The sequence below is a fragment of the Hirundo rustica genome, chromosome 3 (assembly GCF_015227805.2).
Source record: "Hirundo rustica isolate bHirRus1 chromosome 3, bHirRus1.pri.v3, whole genome shotgun sequence".
Classification (NCBI taxonomy): Eukaryota; Metazoa; Chordata; class Aves; order Passeriformes; family Hirundinidae; genus Hirundo; species Hirundo rustica.
Genome location: NC_053452.1, coordinates 1893670 through 1911496, shown reverse-complemented (window position 1 = coordinate 1911496; position 17827 = coordinate 1893670). Strand labels below are relative to the sequence as shown.

At 53.9% G+C, this 17827-nt stretch overlaps 2 protein-coding genes across 6 annotated transcripts in view; one reads left to right on the top strand and one right to left on the bottom strand.

Annotated features, from left to right (window-relative positions):
- WDPCP (WD repeat containing planar cell polarity effector) overlaps window positions 1-10040 on the top strand; it is a 151701-nt gene extending 141661 nt beyond the window's left edge. For all 5 annotated transcript variants that reach the window (XM_040060363.2, XM_040060357.2, XM_040060361.2 and 2 more), the window contains 3 exons: window positions 1586-1680; window positions 3104-3132; window positions 9042-10040. In XM_040060363.2, the coding sequence (XP_039916297.1) occupies window positions 1586-1680; window positions 3104-3132; window positions 9042-9092 (175 nt within the window). In that variant the 3' untranslated portion in view covers window positions 9093-10040. The remainder of the gene's footprint in view (window positions 1-1585; window positions 1681-3103; window positions 3133-9041) is intronic.
- A 4483-nt stretch (window positions 10041-14523) lies between these two features.
- On the bottom strand, window positions 14524-17563 carry OTX1 (orthodenticle homeobox 1). The gene is made up of 3 exons (XM_040059329.2): window positions 17104-17563; window positions 16399-16550; window positions 14524-15800 (listed from the first exon to the last, which is right to left on the bottom strand). The coding sequence occupies exons 1-3, from the start codon at window positions 17198-17200 to the stop codon at window positions 15042-15044; spliced, it is 1008 nt and encodes a 335-aa protein (XP_039915263.1). The 5' UTR covers window positions 17201-17563; the 3' UTR covers window positions 14524-15041.
- Between the last annotated feature and the right edge of the window lie 264 nt (window positions 17564-17827).

The window sequence follows — 17827 nt, the reverse complement described above, 5'->3', positions numbered from 1 at the left end:
GTTGACTGTAAAACTAGAAGCTCAGTAGAGGTAACATCTTCTTCTAAGCCTTCGGATATACATGAAATCCTCCCAGTACTGGTCAATTTTAAAGACACATCCAAAGAGGATGGAGGGGTTTAAGCTCTTTTAAAAATATAAAAATAGAAGGGTTATGGCAATTTGGCAGCCAAAAAAGCAATTTGTGGGTCTCGGCAGAATCCGAGGCTGTGTGTAAGAGAGCTGATCGAGACACTGCGGAGGAGATAATGGGGTCGAAGAGCAGAAGAATCCCCCCGCTTTTGCGACCAGCATAATCTGGTCTCCAATGAAGTTTCTTAGTTTCTTACACTGAACCAATAAAGCTTAGTGTGATGGGAGGGTTGCATTACTGCAGCTTAAAAATATCTCCAGAAAGCTGATGAGGAGAGGTGCTTTCAGTTGCTTTACATGTGCCCAGCTGCTGGAGTAGCTGTCTTCTGGCCGGTGGTGGGAAGACAATTGCACGGGGAAAAATCTCAGCATTTTCTTTAATTATTTATATTCTCATCAGTAATAAAGGGCTTTTTAATGCCTGGAATGTATTATTTGCATTATCAAAGCTGCGTGAGGTTTTGCACTGTGGCAGTGAGGAAATTGGGTGCCGCACAAGAGCCTTCACATTCTTTATTCTCACAGCTGCACCGCTGTCATACCTGAAAGCCACCCCTGAGTAAAACACTGCTTGAGTCAAACATGACTACGTCCACAGAGGAGAAAAAGCTACCCAAATGATGAGAATCCTCCTAAAAGTGTTCCCAGTTGGCCTGGCATTGGGTGTTTAGTTTATTCTCTCGACTTGACCCATGTTTGCTGAAAGCAGTGCTCCCTTGGAATTTGCTGAGCGCTTGGCAGGTTGTGGATGGAAGGACGAGTGGTGAGTCAGCAGGCCAAGATAGCACAACGTGGCCTCCAGTTTTCCAGTTCAACAGCACTGGGAATGGATTGCCTTTCCACGTGCCTGTGTAAGCAGAGATTAATGATGACTGGAGAAATCAAGACTAGAAAAAACCCCCCTCCATAAAAAAAAAAAAAAAAAATCCATCTGCATTTTCCATAACACATAGCTGATGCTTTCCTCCCTGTACCTTCTTCACAGCTTGGAATTCAGTGATATGAAAGTGATGTGGGGAGAAAAAGTCAGAAAATCAGTGCTGTATTTTGGGTCTGATATCCTCCTCTCCTGGGCATCTGCCCAACTTCCTCTGTGCAGGGCTGCCAGCAGTGCCTGGTGCCTGCTACGTGTATTGCACATCCCCAGCCTGTCCTGCTCAACAAAACTGTAATTACTCAAAAAAACCACCAGCTTTATACCTCATCTTTGAATGACAGGACAGCGCTGGAGCAACTGCACGGCCAAATGAGCGATCCTGGTGACGTTCAGTCAACAAACCCACTGGCATCTGATAGGAAAAAACTGCAGTTTGTAACCAGGAAATTACACTGGCTGCTGTGTGCCTGAAAAGATAGAAAACAAACAGAGCAGCTTTACTCTGCTCTGCAGTGTCTCCCTAGCTCTGCAGTCATCACTCCCTCCTCTTCTATTGCTTCTGTTTTGTTTTCCAAGACCCACCAGCCGCAGACAGGCAGAGGACACTGAGCCTGGAGTGGATGGCCACGCCGCCTCCCTGATCAAGAAAACCTTTTCCAGCAGCCAGGAAGGTAAGTGAACAAGTCTCTTTCAAATATGCACAGGGGAAGATAGAAATATTGGTAATTCCTATCATGAAAATTCATTTGGTCCAAGAGGAAAAAAAAAAAGAAGGCATTGCAGCGTGAACTCGGTTTGCGTATTCCTAGCAGGGAAAGGCAGGAGGACTGGGCTACTGGCTCATGGGAAGTAGGATAAGTCAACCAACCACCTGAATCTCCTTATCTTGCAGCAGAACCCCTGATTTAACACAAACAAGGCAGGGTTTGTTGCTCCCAGCCGTTGTGGCTCTGCGCAGGATCCAACAGCAGCAGAGCCTCCCCGCTTCCATGGCTTGGGCAGCAGCAGCGCCCGCGGCTCCTGCAGGCTCTGGAGGGAGCCAAGGACGCTGCCTTGCTTGGGCAGCTCTTGGCATTGCCATCCCAGCAGAGCCCAGGGAGCGCAGCAGGGCGGCAGAGGCGCAGTCCAGCACGACAAGGTGGTGGTTAAAGAGCCGTCCCGTGGAGGCGGCCGGGCAGGGATAGGTCGGAGTGTTTGCACAAGGGGCGAGACGAGGATTTTTATCTCCTGCCCTGTCCGGGTGTCCCACGGCTGTAGTGACAGGTGGGTAGGAACGGAGCCAGTCTCCAGGCACGGAGAGGCCAGGTGGTTCCTACAGCCACAGCTGGAAGGGATCGTTTCAAATGAGCCGGTTATGGATACTCTTCCACCCGGCAGAGCACCCAACCAGCAGCCACAATGGGAGAGTCCTGCTGCCCCCTCACCACCTTCTTCCATCCACAGCCTCGGGATCATGCAGGGAGCTGACAGCACGCTAACTCAACCCAAAAAAGCTGTTAGCTTCCCTTCCCGCGGGCTTTTGTCCACCCCATGAACCAGCCTGCCCTGTGTGGGGCAGAAGGACGCTGCCTGCAGCAGGACTTCTTTTTGATGTTGGCAGCTGTTAATTTGGCTCAAGCTGTAACACGAAGCCTCATCCTGAAGCAGCTCCTGCAGCGAGCTGGCAGCGCTCAGCCCGTGCTGAGCCCCAGCACCCCAGGGCCACCCCACTGCAGGGAGAGAGATATCCTGAGGCCACCAGTGTCCCAGACTGCCCATCCCAGTCCTCCTCCGAGCTGGGACTGCCCTGATCTGCTGCTGGCATTGCATCTCCGGGCTGCCTCATCCGCAAAAATCATGGTTGCTTTAACTTGTTGTGGTGTTCGAAGGAATATACATATCCCACGTGTACGGACTTGTGTAAGCAATGTATTAAGTATTTTAATTCATCCATTGAATAACATGATATAAAATAGCTTTGTTTCATCAAAAAAAAAAAAAAAAAAAGGAAAAGTTACCTAATACCTCTGTTTGTTTGGGTTTTTCAGTGAGTTAAATGGACTGTAAATAACACGATGGGTGTTTTTCTTGCTTTTCTTTTTTTTTCCTCTGAAGGAAATATGAGAGCCGTTCCTCCAGAGCAGGTAACCCATTTCTGATTTATTATTTTATTTCTGGTTATTATTATTTACTCTATTTTGAAGCTTCCTGGAACTCCCCAAGCCTGTCCCTGCAAGCTGGCTGCCTGCAGGGCTCTTGCAGGAATTGGTGGAAATGCTCCCACACGGTTCTGCTAGAGTAGGGCTTCACCTGCTGCCCTGCGTTGAGCACAGCACGTAAAAGTCTCCCCCTCCATCCACCTTCATCTCACATGAGCTAACCAGTGCCTGGATTGGCGCTTCCAAGAGGAAAATTCCAGGGAAAACCACACTACCCTGTGGTTTCCTGGTGACTCTGAACTGATTTAACCGCCAGGTGCTGCCAATAGAGGTGGTCCATCCTTTCCCAGGCTTCCAGCCTGCAGGAAACTCATTGCAGGGCGGGGGGACGAGGAGAAGGCTTCCATGTGGGCAGGGAATGTCCTTCATCTGCCACAGGGACGTTCCCTCCTGGCGTGTTTTGGGATCCCAGGTGGTTTGGGGCCAGTGGGGGTGCACACAGGGCACAGACACAGGGCGAGCCTCCCTCCAGAGCCGATGAGTCAGCAGCACGCAGCAGCACAAACTCGGTCCTACTTTAAAGGCAAAACTAAAATAAAGTGCAACGAATTGTAAAAGAAATCCCGTGGCAGCACAGACGAAGGCACGAGAGTGCCTGTGTTACAGCCTCCTTCCGATTACAATTCCCGTTTAAAGTTTTATTTTTGAGGCCAGAGTATTCGGTGTTTGGCCTCAGTGCAAACAGATCATTAAAAAAAAAAAAAAAGAAAGGAAACACTTCAACCTCCCAGCAGAGCAGGATGGCACTTACTTATTTCTTTCATTACAAAACCAGCCTGTGCCAAGTAAAATTGTGCTCTAAGAGCTGTTCTACCAGTCCTGAAGCACTGAGGAAGAACACAGAGCGGCCCCACCTCTGCAGCTTCCTGCAGGCCCCTGGGTGGAGGATGGGCTTGGGACCAGGTGCCAGAGTTCACCAGGGCAGGGTCACATCAGAGGGAAATCCTCATCTCACAGGACCTCTCCTTTGGCCTTTGGGGGATTTCGGTGGCCTCAGGACACAGGGTGAGGCAAAGCACAGCAGCAGTGAAGGTCTGCAGGCATTGGTGTTATCCCTGGGTTTGCAGCTGGGTTAGCCAGCTGTTAACTGTTCCTTCCCCAAGTTTTCTGGAAGACCTCCTTGCCTTCACACAAGCAGGTGAATTAATAAGCTGAGAAGTTAATTTTAAATCTCTGGACTACAACAATGAAATCCACAAGCCCAAACATTCGGTCTGTATGAGGAGAGCGATGCACAAAAGGAAACTTTGCCATCACATCGTTAAGGACTTACCCAAGGGAGTGGCTAAAGCATTCTTTGGTTCCAAAAAAGTTACTGCAGCTGAGTAGTCACCATTGCTGAAAGCTGGTGGGTCAAAGTGTGACCCCTGTGACCCGGGAGCAGGAGTTTTGATTTCAGCACACGTCACAGAGCTGCCTGTGCACAGGAAAACAGGGCGCTTCCATCTGAGCTGCTCTGGGAAGGGAGGCAGCAGCTTTGGGCTGGCAGGGTAAGGGGAGCCCCTAGTGCACACCAAGGTTTCTGGAGATAAACAGCCGTCCATGTAACACTAGCTTTATGCTTCTGAGGAAACATTTCCGTCAACATTTTGTCCCGACTTTTAATGGCATGTGGAAATTCAGACGTCTTGCAACAGCCGGGTACCAGCAGAGGAACCAGCACCCAACAAATCACAGCAGATCCTTCCAGCTGGACCGACGTGTGGCTTTAGTTCAACCCATCCCAAATCCATCCCAAACCCACCAGCAGCCTGCAGCACGATGGACAGCCCGTTCCAGCGGTGCCACTTTCCCCTCCCTGCCTCCCCAGGGCTGGCATCCCCCCGACACCGCTTCCTGCACGTTGCTTCAGCGGGAGCTCGCACAATACTGGGCTTGGTGCCACCCGAGGGGAGCACACCCAAAACCCGGCCCTTCTTGCACAGGCAATTCTGCAGGAAGATCCCTGCAGCTGTGAGCTGGAGGATTTGCTTTGCCCTCCTTTGCCAGTTCTCTGGCGAAAGGCTGGAGCCAGAGGTGACCTGTTCCCAGCGCAAACGGCCACCGGCGCCTCGGCAGGGATGGATCTGACACGGGGCTGTCCTCTGTAGGTGCATCACAGCCCCTGAGCTCCTCGCTCGCTGCTGCTCTCAGCTATGAGGAAGCTTCTCCTCCCTGAAACTGTGGAGATCGTGCAACAGGCTGTTCCCAGTGACCTGCCAGTGCAGCTGGCTGTCACACAGCCAAGCGGTGCTCAAGCTGCTGAACAAGATTTCTTTTTCTGGAGGAAAGCATTAGAAGCGGCTCGGAGGCAGGACTGTGCTGCCACGGGGGTCACCTGTGTCCCCCCAGCACCAGCACAGGTCACCTGTGCCCTGCCTGCAGCCCTGTGGCGCGAGGGTGACGGCGGGCAAGGGCTGCTGAGGCGTTCTCAGCTGGCAGTAGGACAAACGCGGCCCCTGTGGCGTTGTCAGACTGGTTTTGGGCTGGCCAGAGGATCAGAGGATCCCACCACTGGGCACAAGGGTAGGGGTGAAGACAGAGGGTGGAGGAATGAGGATGAGCTGCAGCTTTTCCTTGCCCTGTGCATGGCTCGTGCGGGTGCGGCTCCTCAGGCAAACAGGGCTGAAGGAAATGAGAAGTGAGCATCCCATCCACGGTATTTGGATATTTGGAGTGGCCAGGATTTGGTGTTCATGTTCCCTCCTGGAGGTGAGATTAGGGTGGCTCACAGGACCTTGCTGCTTGAGACCCAGGCCAGCCTTGCTGCTCTGAGGTTATTCTGTCTGCTCTGTGTTATTCTGGGATTTACTGACCTTAAACAACCATGTAGCTCAGTTCAGAGTTTCCACGCAGCAGCATCCAGACTTGGATCAGTGAAATCAAGGCTCCAGACACCTTGGTCACCTGCCTTGGTACAAACAAGAAATTTGGAAAATGTTAATCTCAGCTTGTTCCTGGACTGGAGACTGATCTACTGGGCAATTTAAGATGCTGAAGCTCCTTATGGCTACCAGGCGATAATTTTGATGTGTTATCACTCAGCTGAATATACTTCTCAGCCAGAATGGTTTTGTATTATGCTCTTCAAGGGAAACAAGGCATTCCCAGTGAAAAGGAGTGGTACCTATGGATCCCAGCAGCAGGCACGTCCTTCCACCTAGTCGTTCCTGCAGCCTGGAACCAGGCAGCCTTCATCTGAATAAAACGGGTGTTTAAAATGATTTCCCGGGGCTCCTTCATTTATTCTCCTCTCTCCCACTCTTGTCCTTTCCCACCTTGATCATGCCCTTGAGAATAATCCCAGGAGAAAAAGCGTAGCCTCCTGGGAGCAACACAGCAGCGCGGGGAAGAGGTTCCTCTGCATTTCCCACTCCAGGAGAGCAGAAGGATCCTCTGTTCTGCCTCAGACCTGTGGAGACAGAGCAAACCACTGCCTCCATCCTGCTATCCCTGCAGGTCCCGGGTGACTTAGTGGCTTTTCAATTACAGGGTGTGCCTCCCCACACCGCTCCTCCCTTCGCCTGCCGGAGCGGGACCACATCATTACCATGAAAAGCCCCACGATCTGAACTCTCCAGGGCACAAGTAGATGCTCTCCTGTCAGGATATTCATGTTTTCCTCCTCTGGAGGACTGGCAGCTCATTACCACCGGGAGCAGCGCTGCGGTGCCACTGTTCCTGGAGAGCCCTCTTCCTGCACAGAGAAAATCAACCCTCGTCAAATGATTGCGGGCGTCTTTTATTGCCGGGGTGCTGCAGCAGAAAAAAGTGCAGCTATCAGAGGAGGATTCTGGCCATTTCCACTCCTCAGCCTTTGATTAACATCAAATACCTCTACAAGCCTGATGCCACTCCACAGGCTTTCCACATGACACCGCCAGCTCTGCTTTAGTGTGACCGGAGAAGTTTGCAAATAGGATTTCTAAAAAAGTTTTGTTGTTGTTGTTGTTGGGTTTTTTTAAGCAAGTAGGTAGGTCTGCAGGGCTGGATTCTCATTCTCGTCTCTCCAGACAGAGGAACAAATCACAAATCACAAACCCAGGTCAGATACCCACCTGATGCACTCCAAACCCTGCACCCTGAGCAGCAGGGACACGCACAGGCAGCCTTGAACTCTTGCATGGTCAAACACGGTGTGGAGTCTCTTTCCAGCCTGCATTCACATGCCCACCTTCCCTCCTGATCCCCAGAGCCACCACCAGCTGAAACCCTTCTGCACAAGGCCCTGACACAGCTCCAGGGACAAAAGAGCCACCCCTTCCTTACCTTCAGCCACTGATGCTCCTCAGGACTTTACCGGGAAAAAAATAAAAAAAATCATATTTTTTGAAGCCTCCAGCAAGTGTCATCCAGAGAGCAAGGAGAGCCCACAGGAAGCTTGAAACCAGACGAAGCCCAAGGCACACACTCACAGCCCCACCATGAGGGCTGCTGCCAAGGAAAGGAGCCCCATGACCTCCTTGAAGAGAGAGCAGAAGTCTCAGTGGTGACGCGGCGCTCCATGTTTCCACAGTGGAATAACCTGGTGGGGTCTGGGATGCAGGCACTGCATCAGCGACACTTTGATATCATCCTCAAAGTACCTCTGAGGATTTTCAATGGGTTGTGTTTTGTCAGGGCCACCTCTCACCCTCTCCCTGCGAGGGAAGAACCAAGCCAAGGGCTGGAAGCTCAGCGTCCACACAGGAGCCACGCTGAGGTCCGGAAGCCGTGGAGGGAATTGCTGTTTTGGAGGGAGATCTTCATCTCTGTGGTGGAGTGCACAAGCCATGAGATGGAGCTGCTGCTCTGGTAAAGGTTCCTTGTGAAGCTCCGAGAGTCAGGAGATTTTTTTATTATTATTTTTTTTTTCATCCTTACTGAAGTCGAGGAGGCAGGGAGTCACTCATGAGTCGTGTCCACCCTCAGCAGTGCTCCCACGGCCTGCCACAGCCCTGACAGCCACCTCCTTGGGCCAAGCCCACCTCCTCTTCCCACGCCAGCAGGAGGGTTTTGCCCTCTGAGACGAGACAAACACTCTTTTCCCTTTGTTTCCAGCTCCACACCTAGTTGGATTTTTTTTTCTTTTTTTGTTTTCATCATGAAGGGCTGGCTACTCATCTGTAATTCAAAAGAAAGCAATGACTCACTAGACTGCCTGGCTTTCCAAGGCAAAGCATTTCATGCATTTCGAAGGCACGCTAGCCCGGGTTGTGAAATCACCTCTGCTGGTGGCACATTCTCCCCATCACTACGTCCTCTGCAGAGGGCTCAGCCTCCCACGCTGCCCAGGCACAGGGATTTGTGCTTAAACCACTCCTCCCCATCACCACGTCCCCATCACCACGTCCTCTGCAAAACCAGAGGGCTCAGCCTCCCACCCTGCCCAGGCACAGGGATTTGTGCTTAAACCACTCGTCTGCACTGTGTGAGGGGTGCGAAATGCCATCCCCTCTTCAAAACCTGGCTGGCATCAACCCAGCCTAATTCAAAGGTAACAAAACCCCCTGAAGTTTCGCTTCTGCCAAGAAGCTTCCAAGCACCAGGTGAGGGGTCTCAAAGGCAGGCGGAGTCTCAGTTACCAGCCTCTCACATCCCGGGGGACACCGTGCGTGGTCCCTGGAGCTGCAGCCCCTGGTTTTTCCAGAAACAGCAGGGGCAGGGGGGTGTGAAGGGGCTTAAAAACAGAGGAAAAATGCCTTACCTTGAGTGATAAGCCAGTCTTCACCATTTTGGGGCTATCTCCCTTGTTCCCAGGCCAAGGTGGGACAGTGTCCACAGCTGTCTCTTCTCCCTGGGTTGGGGGGGTGTATTTTGATACCTGTGTTTCCATCCCCCAGTGCCTGCCTGATCCTGCCTCTTTTCCCCCACAGGAACCTGGAGACAGCGGCTCTCTCCAAATCGTGCACTTTGGGCTGGTGTGACTGAGCTGCCAAAGGAGGGGAGAGGAAACCTCACCGAGGTGGAGAATTCCATGGGAATTCCTTCAGCGAACTTCCAGCCAGCCCTGGATCTGACCACTGGCAGATGACAAAATGCCAGGCTTAGAAAATACCCTGTTCTTAGACCTCCGAATTATTTCTGAGTTCATACTGGTGTGTCCATGCACCAAGCGTGCTGTGTTTGCCTCTGGAGGGCAACTTGGTGACAATTTCATCGAAGATGTCAAAAAATTGTAATTGCCGAGCCCCATTTACTGTAGGAACCCAATGCTGAAAAATCTGGTGGGGTTTCTTGGATGAATCCGTAGGCTTTTCAAGAGAAACTCTAATTCTCTCTGCATTATATGTTTTTACAATCTTCACTGGGAAGCAGATTTGAATTTCCACTTAAGGCTCTGAAAACCGTCCTATTGAGATACCAGCAGATAAGATCTCCACTCAGGATACCTCTGTGAAAGAGCAGCCTTTCACAGTCAGCAGCGTTTTTCAAAGAATGCTCTCAATTTTCATATCTAGATATATCATCTTAGTCGAATAACCATTATTTTGCCTTGGAAAAAAAAAAAAAAAAAAAATGCTGAGCCTCTTAAGCATCATTCCATTGGAGTCCAGATTCAGATTTTAATCTGCCTTCTCTAACCACAAAGGGAAAATGCTCTGAGAAGGGAACCTGTGCCAGCCCTCTCTGTTCTGTTCTGGCAGTGGAGAGGGGCGAGCATCATCGCGGGTCCTTCCTCCCATCACCTGATGGAGCGCAGAGGATATTTTGTGCTCTGTCACAGGCACGTATGTGGGTTAATCTCGAGCTTTTTGGGGAGCACTGGGTGGTTGGAACCCAAAGGTTGGTTTTATGCAGTGAACAAATCTGTACGATGGGCTAAAAATGTAAAACAAACAAACAAACAAAAAAAAAACCAACCCACAAGCCATCAGAAGTATTTCATAAACAAAAGTTCTGCTTTTACCCAAATAAAATATTTACAGTCCACTTTCCCCCTGTGAGTCAAAACTCTGCTTTGCCTGGTGGGTGATTTTGGTTGCCCCGTTTCAGCCCTTCCTCCCAGTCTGCGCCTTTCCACGCGTGCATTCCGAAGAGACGCTTTTCCAGGTTCGAAGGGAGCCAAGGGCTTGCAGCCCATCGGGTTTTGTACACTCAACAGGGAAAAACAAATACAGAGAGCTTTGGAACAGAGCAGCTGCTGCCTCTCCTCCCCACACAGAGCCGAGCTTGTAGAGGAGCGTGCCTTTAATGTCCCACGGATTGAAATGGAATTTCTGGGAAACACGCCGGTGACGGTGACGGGGGGCTTGTTGTGCCTGAGAGGCTGCCACACATCGCCTTGCCATGCAGCTATTCTGCTGAATTGCAGCCATATTTCTGTCAGTACAAGTGATGGTCTATATGAGGGATTAATCTGACACCAGACAGCGATTCTTAATCCTTCGGTATATCATAATCTATTTACTTTGCATGCTAAGAGGATTTCGGCTTAAAAATATACAGGAAGTGATACTAGAAATGTACATAAGGTCCAGCATGGTGTTTCCTAAAATTGTAGGTTTTCGTAGGGAAAAACATCCTCACGTGGTTTTCTTGGAAAAGCCCTGTCTGTCCAGGAAAAAAAATTTAAAAAATGTTGAATAGGGATTTAACTGGAACTAGGCAGATATTTTCGCTTTAAGCTTCAGCCCTGTGACCATTTTCACCCTCCTCCTTCCCCACAGCATTTTGTGCTTGGCAGTGAGACACGAACCGAGAGCTCCCCAGTACAGCAGCCTCCTCAGCTAGGAGGTTCACCTGCAGACTTCTCGCCGACAAAACCAGAACAGGTTGGGAACCAGCCTGGGATTTTATGTGCATTAATTGCTGCTCAAAACGTACGAATTAGCCACCACTGGCTAACACGGAGGTCAGCGCAGGGAAAACCACAAGCCAGTGGTTCCTTATTCAGCTCTAATCACCTGTTTTCTCTGCTCCCTGCCAGGAAGGCTGCCTGCAAAATAGCTGCAATAAAGTCGTGTTAGCGGGCACAACTTCTGAAACTTACAGCAGAACTTTTAGTTGTAATTCTTTAATAATTTACGCCACGCTCGGCCGTAATGGTTTGAGTTCCCAAAGCGCATCCTGCACCCAAAAGAGGAGCTGGTCACCCCAGGCACCTACAACCCTGTCCAGCTTCTGCCCACCTCTGCATGGCCCTCTAAGGGTGTTCCCATCACCACCTGTCCCAGCTCCCTGCCACACACAGGGGTTCAACAGCAAAGCAGGGACACGGAGAAAATGCTCTGGTAACACAAATAAATCATGGATTATTCCAGGTCCACGAAGCACCAGCGTAAAAGCTAAGGGCAGCCCAAGCTGGGAGCTGTTCTCCCCTCTCCCCCCAAATCCTGGCCCTTCAGCTCCTGGCAGGAAAGCCCCAGGTGCCTTTGGAGCGGGCATTCCTGTTCACTCGAGCGATAGGCTGCTGTGCCCGCAGCCCCCGGGCCCCCGGCAGCTCCCTGCTCCAGCAGCAAGTGCGATTTTAATTTTAAAAAAATTAAATAATAATGGTAGCCACGCACCCAGCAACCTTCTTGCTGGAGAGGCAAGGCACGAGCCAAGTAGGCAGCTCTCTCAGAACCGGGTTGCCCTAAAAAGCTTGGCAATCCTGCTGGTGCCTGCCCCTGGAGCCGGGCACCAGGCGCCGTGCCACCTTACCTGCCATGACTCATGCTCGGGTGGCAGTGCCTGTGCCAGCCTTGAGGAAGCCCACAGTGGGAAAAGTTTACAAAACAGGGAGGGTGCTGGAGCCCCCCAAACTCAGGCACGACGTTCCCAGTCTGTGCTCGCCCACCAACAGGAGGAAGTCAAGTCTTGCCCACCCCGCTGGAGCTGACTGGGAAAAAAAAATCGGGAAAAATGGAGGTAAGCATGGAGGGCACAGCCGTGGTTTGGTGCGAACTGGAGCGGGTCTCCTGTGTGCCTCCAAAGCCAGCTGTGCCCAGCAGCCAGCTCCAGCACCGTGCTCCAGGTCTGTGTGAGCGGGACGGGAAAATGCCCAAACTGCAGTGTGGGAGTGGCTGGATATACCACTGATCAATGGCACCTCATGGTGGATGTCTCCCAATTTCCCCCCCTGATTTAGGCACCAGAAACACCAGCTTCCATGAGCATCCCTTGGAGTCCAAGACCCCAAAGCAGAGCGCTGGCCCAGCCCCACTGTGGGGCACTGGGTGAAGAGGTTTAGGACCACATCACCAAACCCAAAATTCGGGCTGCCCCCTTGGCTGCGTCTCTCAGCATCGCTGATTGACCGAGTTACAGTGGAGCACAGTTAATGAGGATGGTGAAGTGAGCATCCTTTTTGTCTAAAGACACAAAAGGTGTGTGTCTGGGGGATTGTGAGTTACACACCTGCTGGATCTTATCTCTCATCTGCTCACTGGATCAGGGAGGGCAACTCTGGCTCATTTTGTGCCCAGCACAGATTTTTTTATTTTTTTTTCCTCTTCCCAGCCCCAGGAGAGCTGTGACAACTTTTTCCCCTTTAATGGATGCACAGACTGATGCATCTGGACTCAGCACACGTGGCCCTCACCCAAACTGCCTGCACAGCCACACTTTGTTTTAATACTTATATATATCTTTTATCTATACATATGCACAGAAGGAGACAGCAAGGAAAGGAACCACTCGAAGAAAAATCCCCTAAAATTGACTTGTCCCCTCCCAGAGCTCCCGAAGGGTGCTGGAGGCCACCCCCGCCTCGGGGCTCTGCCACGGCCGCGACCCTGGAAGGCTGCCGGGGGCTGGCTCGGGTGGCTCCTGGGGCTGATCCCACTCTTTTCCCTCCGCAGCATCGCAGTGCCGGCCCCGTTCTCTCCCCACCGGGACGCGGGGGAGCAGAGGCAGGTGGTGCGGGAGGGGGAAGGTGAAACCCTCCCCAAAGCAGCCGCGGGGAGCATCGGCCCCTCTCAGCCCGCCACGGCCCGGGGACACCAGGGGTGGGGACAGCCCCGGAGCTCCCAGACTCAGCGGGCACAACTGCAGGGCCACGGGGAGGAGGATGGCAATTTGGGGATGCTCCCCGAGCAGCGCATCCATGGCCCAAACAGAACAGGGGAGCCATGGAACAGCTCCAGCACCAAGAGGCAGCTCCCGACAACCGAAGGGAAGGTCTGGAGTGGGGGAAGAAGAGGGGGAGATTGTCACGAGGGGAAAAAAAATTCGTCTCCCTGTCTTTCTTGGCTAGACAGCAGCCGGCAGCGGCTGAGGATGGCACGGCCGGGATCCGGGGCTGGGAGCGCAGGTGGCGAACCCGGACAGAGGGACAGAATGACACAGGGACAGAGGTCCGGCTGCAGTCCCGAGCGCTCCCCGCACCCAGGCCCGCCCGTGGGTCCCGAGTTTGGGGGCTGCGCCACCGATCCTGGGGGAGAAATTGCAGCTTCGGGCACCCATCGGCACCACGGGGCACCGATAAATCCGTGACCAATTAACCAATTAAGCGCCAATTAGCGTAAGAGTGGGTCCCCCCTCCAGAGCACTCGCAAACTCATCGCACACCCCCCCATCCTCACGGGACCCCCTCGCCAAGAAATATTTCCCTGCTCTTCACTCCCCCCAGGGAAGTTTTACGAGGAAGAGCAGGCGGGAGGGAGGAAGGACACGACACTGCTACATTTATTCGTTTAGATTTTATTGGGGTGGGCGGGAAGAAAGGAGGGGGGGGTTGCCTTACAGTCGAAGGGGTTACGGCATCAAAAATCACACGTACACCACTGTCCCTGTCCCCGCTGCGGGACAAAGCTGCCGGGAAGCGCCGGCCCGGGCGAGGGAAGCAGGAACGCGGGGCTGCAGCCCCGACCCGACACGAGGGGCTCGAAACAACCGAAACGAAAACCAAACCAAAAAAAGAAATCAAAAAAAAAACCACACTCCGAAAAGCCGTGCGCTCCCCCCTCCCCAGCCCCAAACCAGAGCTGCTTATCCCTGCAACACTCTCCCCCCAAAAAATAAACCAAAACTTTTTTTCCCCCCCCCCCTCCGGCTTTTTTTTTTTTCTTTCCTTTTATTTTTTTTTTTTCCAAAAGTTTTGGGTTTTTTTGGTCTGCGGGTTGCGGATCAGCTGGGCAGCCTTTCCCTCCCCCTTTGCCTCCCTTCTGGGCACCTCCCCCGGCTGCTGCCTCCCCCCTCAGCCTCAGCCCCAGCCCCAGGACGGCTCAGCCACGCTTGTGCAGAGCCCTCGAGGATGGACGGAGGACGAGACCAGGAAAATTTCATTTTTGTAGGGAAGAAAATTGAAATTTTAAAAAAAAAAAAAAAAAAAAAAAAATTTGTTTTTGTTTGTTTGGGTTTTTGGGGGAGTTTTTTGTCTTTTTTTTTTTTTTTTTTTTTTTTTTTTTTTTTTTTTTTTTACGTTCTGTTCCATGTTAGACTCTAGATAAACGCCAGCCCAACAGCATCAACTAAAAATAATCGTGGTCACTGGAACGGACCGAGTATTTACATCATCCCCGCCGCTCCCCGCGGCAAGAGGCTGCACAGGACCGGCGAGCCGGGGCTGAGGGTCCCCGCACAAAGCCGGGGGTGGGCACTGGCAGGGCAGGAGCCAGCCTGCGCCTCTGCCCTGGGCTGGGGCAGCAGGGGACACGCTAGGCTTTTAAATTTTCTTTTCTTTTCGTTTTGTTCTTTTTTTTTTTTTTTTAAACTCCTCTTCTGTCGCGTTTAAAAAAATAACGATTATAATAAACCTGGTGTAACGGCGCAGGAAGCAAATAAATATCAGTCAGTAGAGATGGGGGGCGGCGGGACCTCCCCAGGGCATCGCCGCTAACCAAGAGGGAGGAGGAGGAGGAGGAAGAGCCAGAGTCCTGCCCAGGAGGCCGTGGGGAGTCCCCGGGCGCGGGGTCAGCGGCAGCTCGGGACGGGGGACGGTGACCGGTCCCTCACAAGACCTGGAAACGCCAGGACGCCTGGTCCTTGTAGTCCAGGCAGTCGGGGGAGTTGAAGTTGAGCTTCCAGGAGGCTGCGGCGGCTGCGGCGGGCTCCTTGTAGTCCAGGCAGTCGGAGGAGTTGAAGGGCAGCCCCGCGCCGCCGTAACCCTGGTGGTGGTGGTGGTGGTGGTGATGGTGGTGGTGGCCCGAGCTCTGGCTCAGCGGGTGGTGGTGGTGGTGGCCCGGCACCGAGGAGGGCCCCATGGGGCTCAGCTGGTGCGGGTGGTGGTGCGAGTGCATGGGCGCCAGGTAGGAGCTGCAATCCACGCCGCCGAAGTAGGACGAGGAGGGCGGCGCGGGGTAGCCCTGGCCGTAGCCGCCGCCCTGGCTGTAGGACACGGGGTAGGAGGCGGAGGCGGCCGAGGCGGCGGGGCCGGCCCGCTGCATGCAGGAGGCGGCGGCCGGCGGCAGCGGCTCGGGCACCGTCACCCCCGCGGGAGCCGCGCCGGGAGAGATGGAAGCCGGGCTCCAGATGGACGAGGCCGGGGTGCTGAGAGAGGCCGGGGCGCCCACCGGGGCTGAGGAGGCCGAGCTGGAGGAGGAAGACGAGGCGGAGCTGGAGGCCGCTGCCGGCGGCGTGAACTGCCCGCTGCTCTCCGAGCCCGAGCTCTCCCGTGCGGGCGACGATTTCTTCTTGGCCGGACGGCTCTTGGCCCCGCCGCCGCTCTGCTGCTGCTGCCGGCACTTGGCGCGGCGGTTCTTGAACCAGACCTGCGGGGGAAAAAGCGAGGCGCAGGGGAGCAAGGAGAGCCGTGGGGCGAGAGGGGGCCCAGCCGGCCACGGAGAGCCCCTCTTCATCCTGCGAGCACCCCGCCATCCTCACCACGCTCTCCCGGTACCCCCAAACACGATCCCATCCCTGCCCGGCAACCCGGCCGCCCCACAGCCTGCCAAGGATGGCCAGGGTCAAAGGTCCCAGCTCGTGCACATCCCTGGCACGGTGACAAAACAGGGATTGGGGGGACAGACCCCGCGTATCCCACCGCCCTGGGCAGTGCCCAAAGGGAGTAGCTCAGGGAAGCACCCAGGTGGAAGGGCTGCCATGGGCTGGAGCGGGCGGAGGGTGACAGAAAAATACGAACAAAAATTAAATTAACACGAGAGAACAAAAAATAAATGCTCCCTCTTTGGCCGAGTGTCCCCACGGCGGGACAGACAAGCAGGCGGGAGCGCACACGCATCCCCGTCCCAAGGAAACTGGGATGAGTGCGGACGGGAGCAGCCGGTCTGAGCAGCGCCGGCTGAGCTGGGGCGGTGCTGCCTCCCCCGTCCCGCAGCGCTGCAGCATTCCCGCACGCCGCTCGGGTACCTGGACTCGGGATTCGGGCAGGTTGATCTTCAGGGCGACCTCCTCCCGCATGAAGATGTCCGGGTAGCGGGTCTTGGCGAAGAGCGCCTCCAGCACGTCCAGCTGCGAGCGGGTGAAGGTGGTGCGCTCCCGCCGCTGCTTCCGCGGGGTGGCTGCGGGATGAGCGGCACCACGCCGGTCAGGCCGGGCCCCCGCGCACCTCCCGCTCGCCCCGGCACGGGGGGAGCCCCGGTGTCCCCGGGACGGGGCCCTGGGGCGCGCCGCAGGGAGCGGCGGTGTCCCCGCACAGCCAGGGCGGCCGGAGCCCGTCCCGCTGCGGGCAGGGCCGGGGGCACGGGGCTGGGGAAGGGTCGGGCCTGGCTCCAGCTGGAGCTGCGGGGAGATTTCGTTGTGTCGAAATCGATTACTTTTTTTTTTTTTTTTTTTTCCTTCCCCCGTTGCTGTTTGTTCAATCCGAAAGTTCGTTTATCCTTAAAAATCCCTGGGAAAACGAATACAGCCCGGGAACGGGGTGGGGTGGGGGGGTAGGGGGGATATTCAGCCAGACCCCAATGTCCCCAAGGCAGGGGTGCAGGCGAACAACCAGCCCACAACCCACCCGAAACCGTACGGCCCCGCCAGCTCCTCCAAATCCACACGGGTGGATGGAAGTTTTTTTCCCCCCCTCGGCTCGCCGGAGGATGGGGGGACTGGGGGGACACTCACCCGGGTACCCCACGGAGGGATGCAGCAGGTCCATGGCGGGGCCCGTCAGCCCCAGCCCGTTCATGCCGTAAGGAGGCTGTTTGAGGTAAGACATCATGCTAGAAGCCGGGCAGTTTTTCCTCCAAAGTCCCGCAGGAAAAAAAAAAAAAAAAAAAAATTCAAAATCAAATCGAATGTGTGGTGCGGGGAAGCGGGGAGATGAAAGTAAAAAAAAAAAATAACTGACAAAAAAAGCCCCCGAAAAAAATTCCACAAACAAGAAGCAAAAAAGAAAAAAAAAATTAAAGCCAACGACAATTAAAAAACGGAGCACAAAGTCGGTGTGAAAGGAGTTTTTTTCGTTCCGTCCCGCCGTCACGGCCACGAGGTCCTCGAGAGATCGCAGGCAAAGCGAGAGAAAAAAAATAAAAACGAAGGAAAAAATAATAATAATAATTAAAAAAAAAATCAAAACAACAACGAGGAGATCGAGAAACGGGCGGATTTCTTCCCCGCGCAGAGGCGAGGCCGGAGCGCCTGGGGAGAGAGCGGAGAGAAGCGGGTGAGGCTTCGGCCGCCCGAGCGCTGCCGTGGGCTCCCGCGGGGCTGCGCCCACCCGGCCCGGGAGCGCCGCGGAGGCGGCTTCCGATGGCTGCTTTTATTATTATTTTATTTTTATTTTCTATTTTAAACGAAGGCGAGTCGCGCGCAAGTGCCGAGCGGCAACCAGCGCCCGGCGATCGGG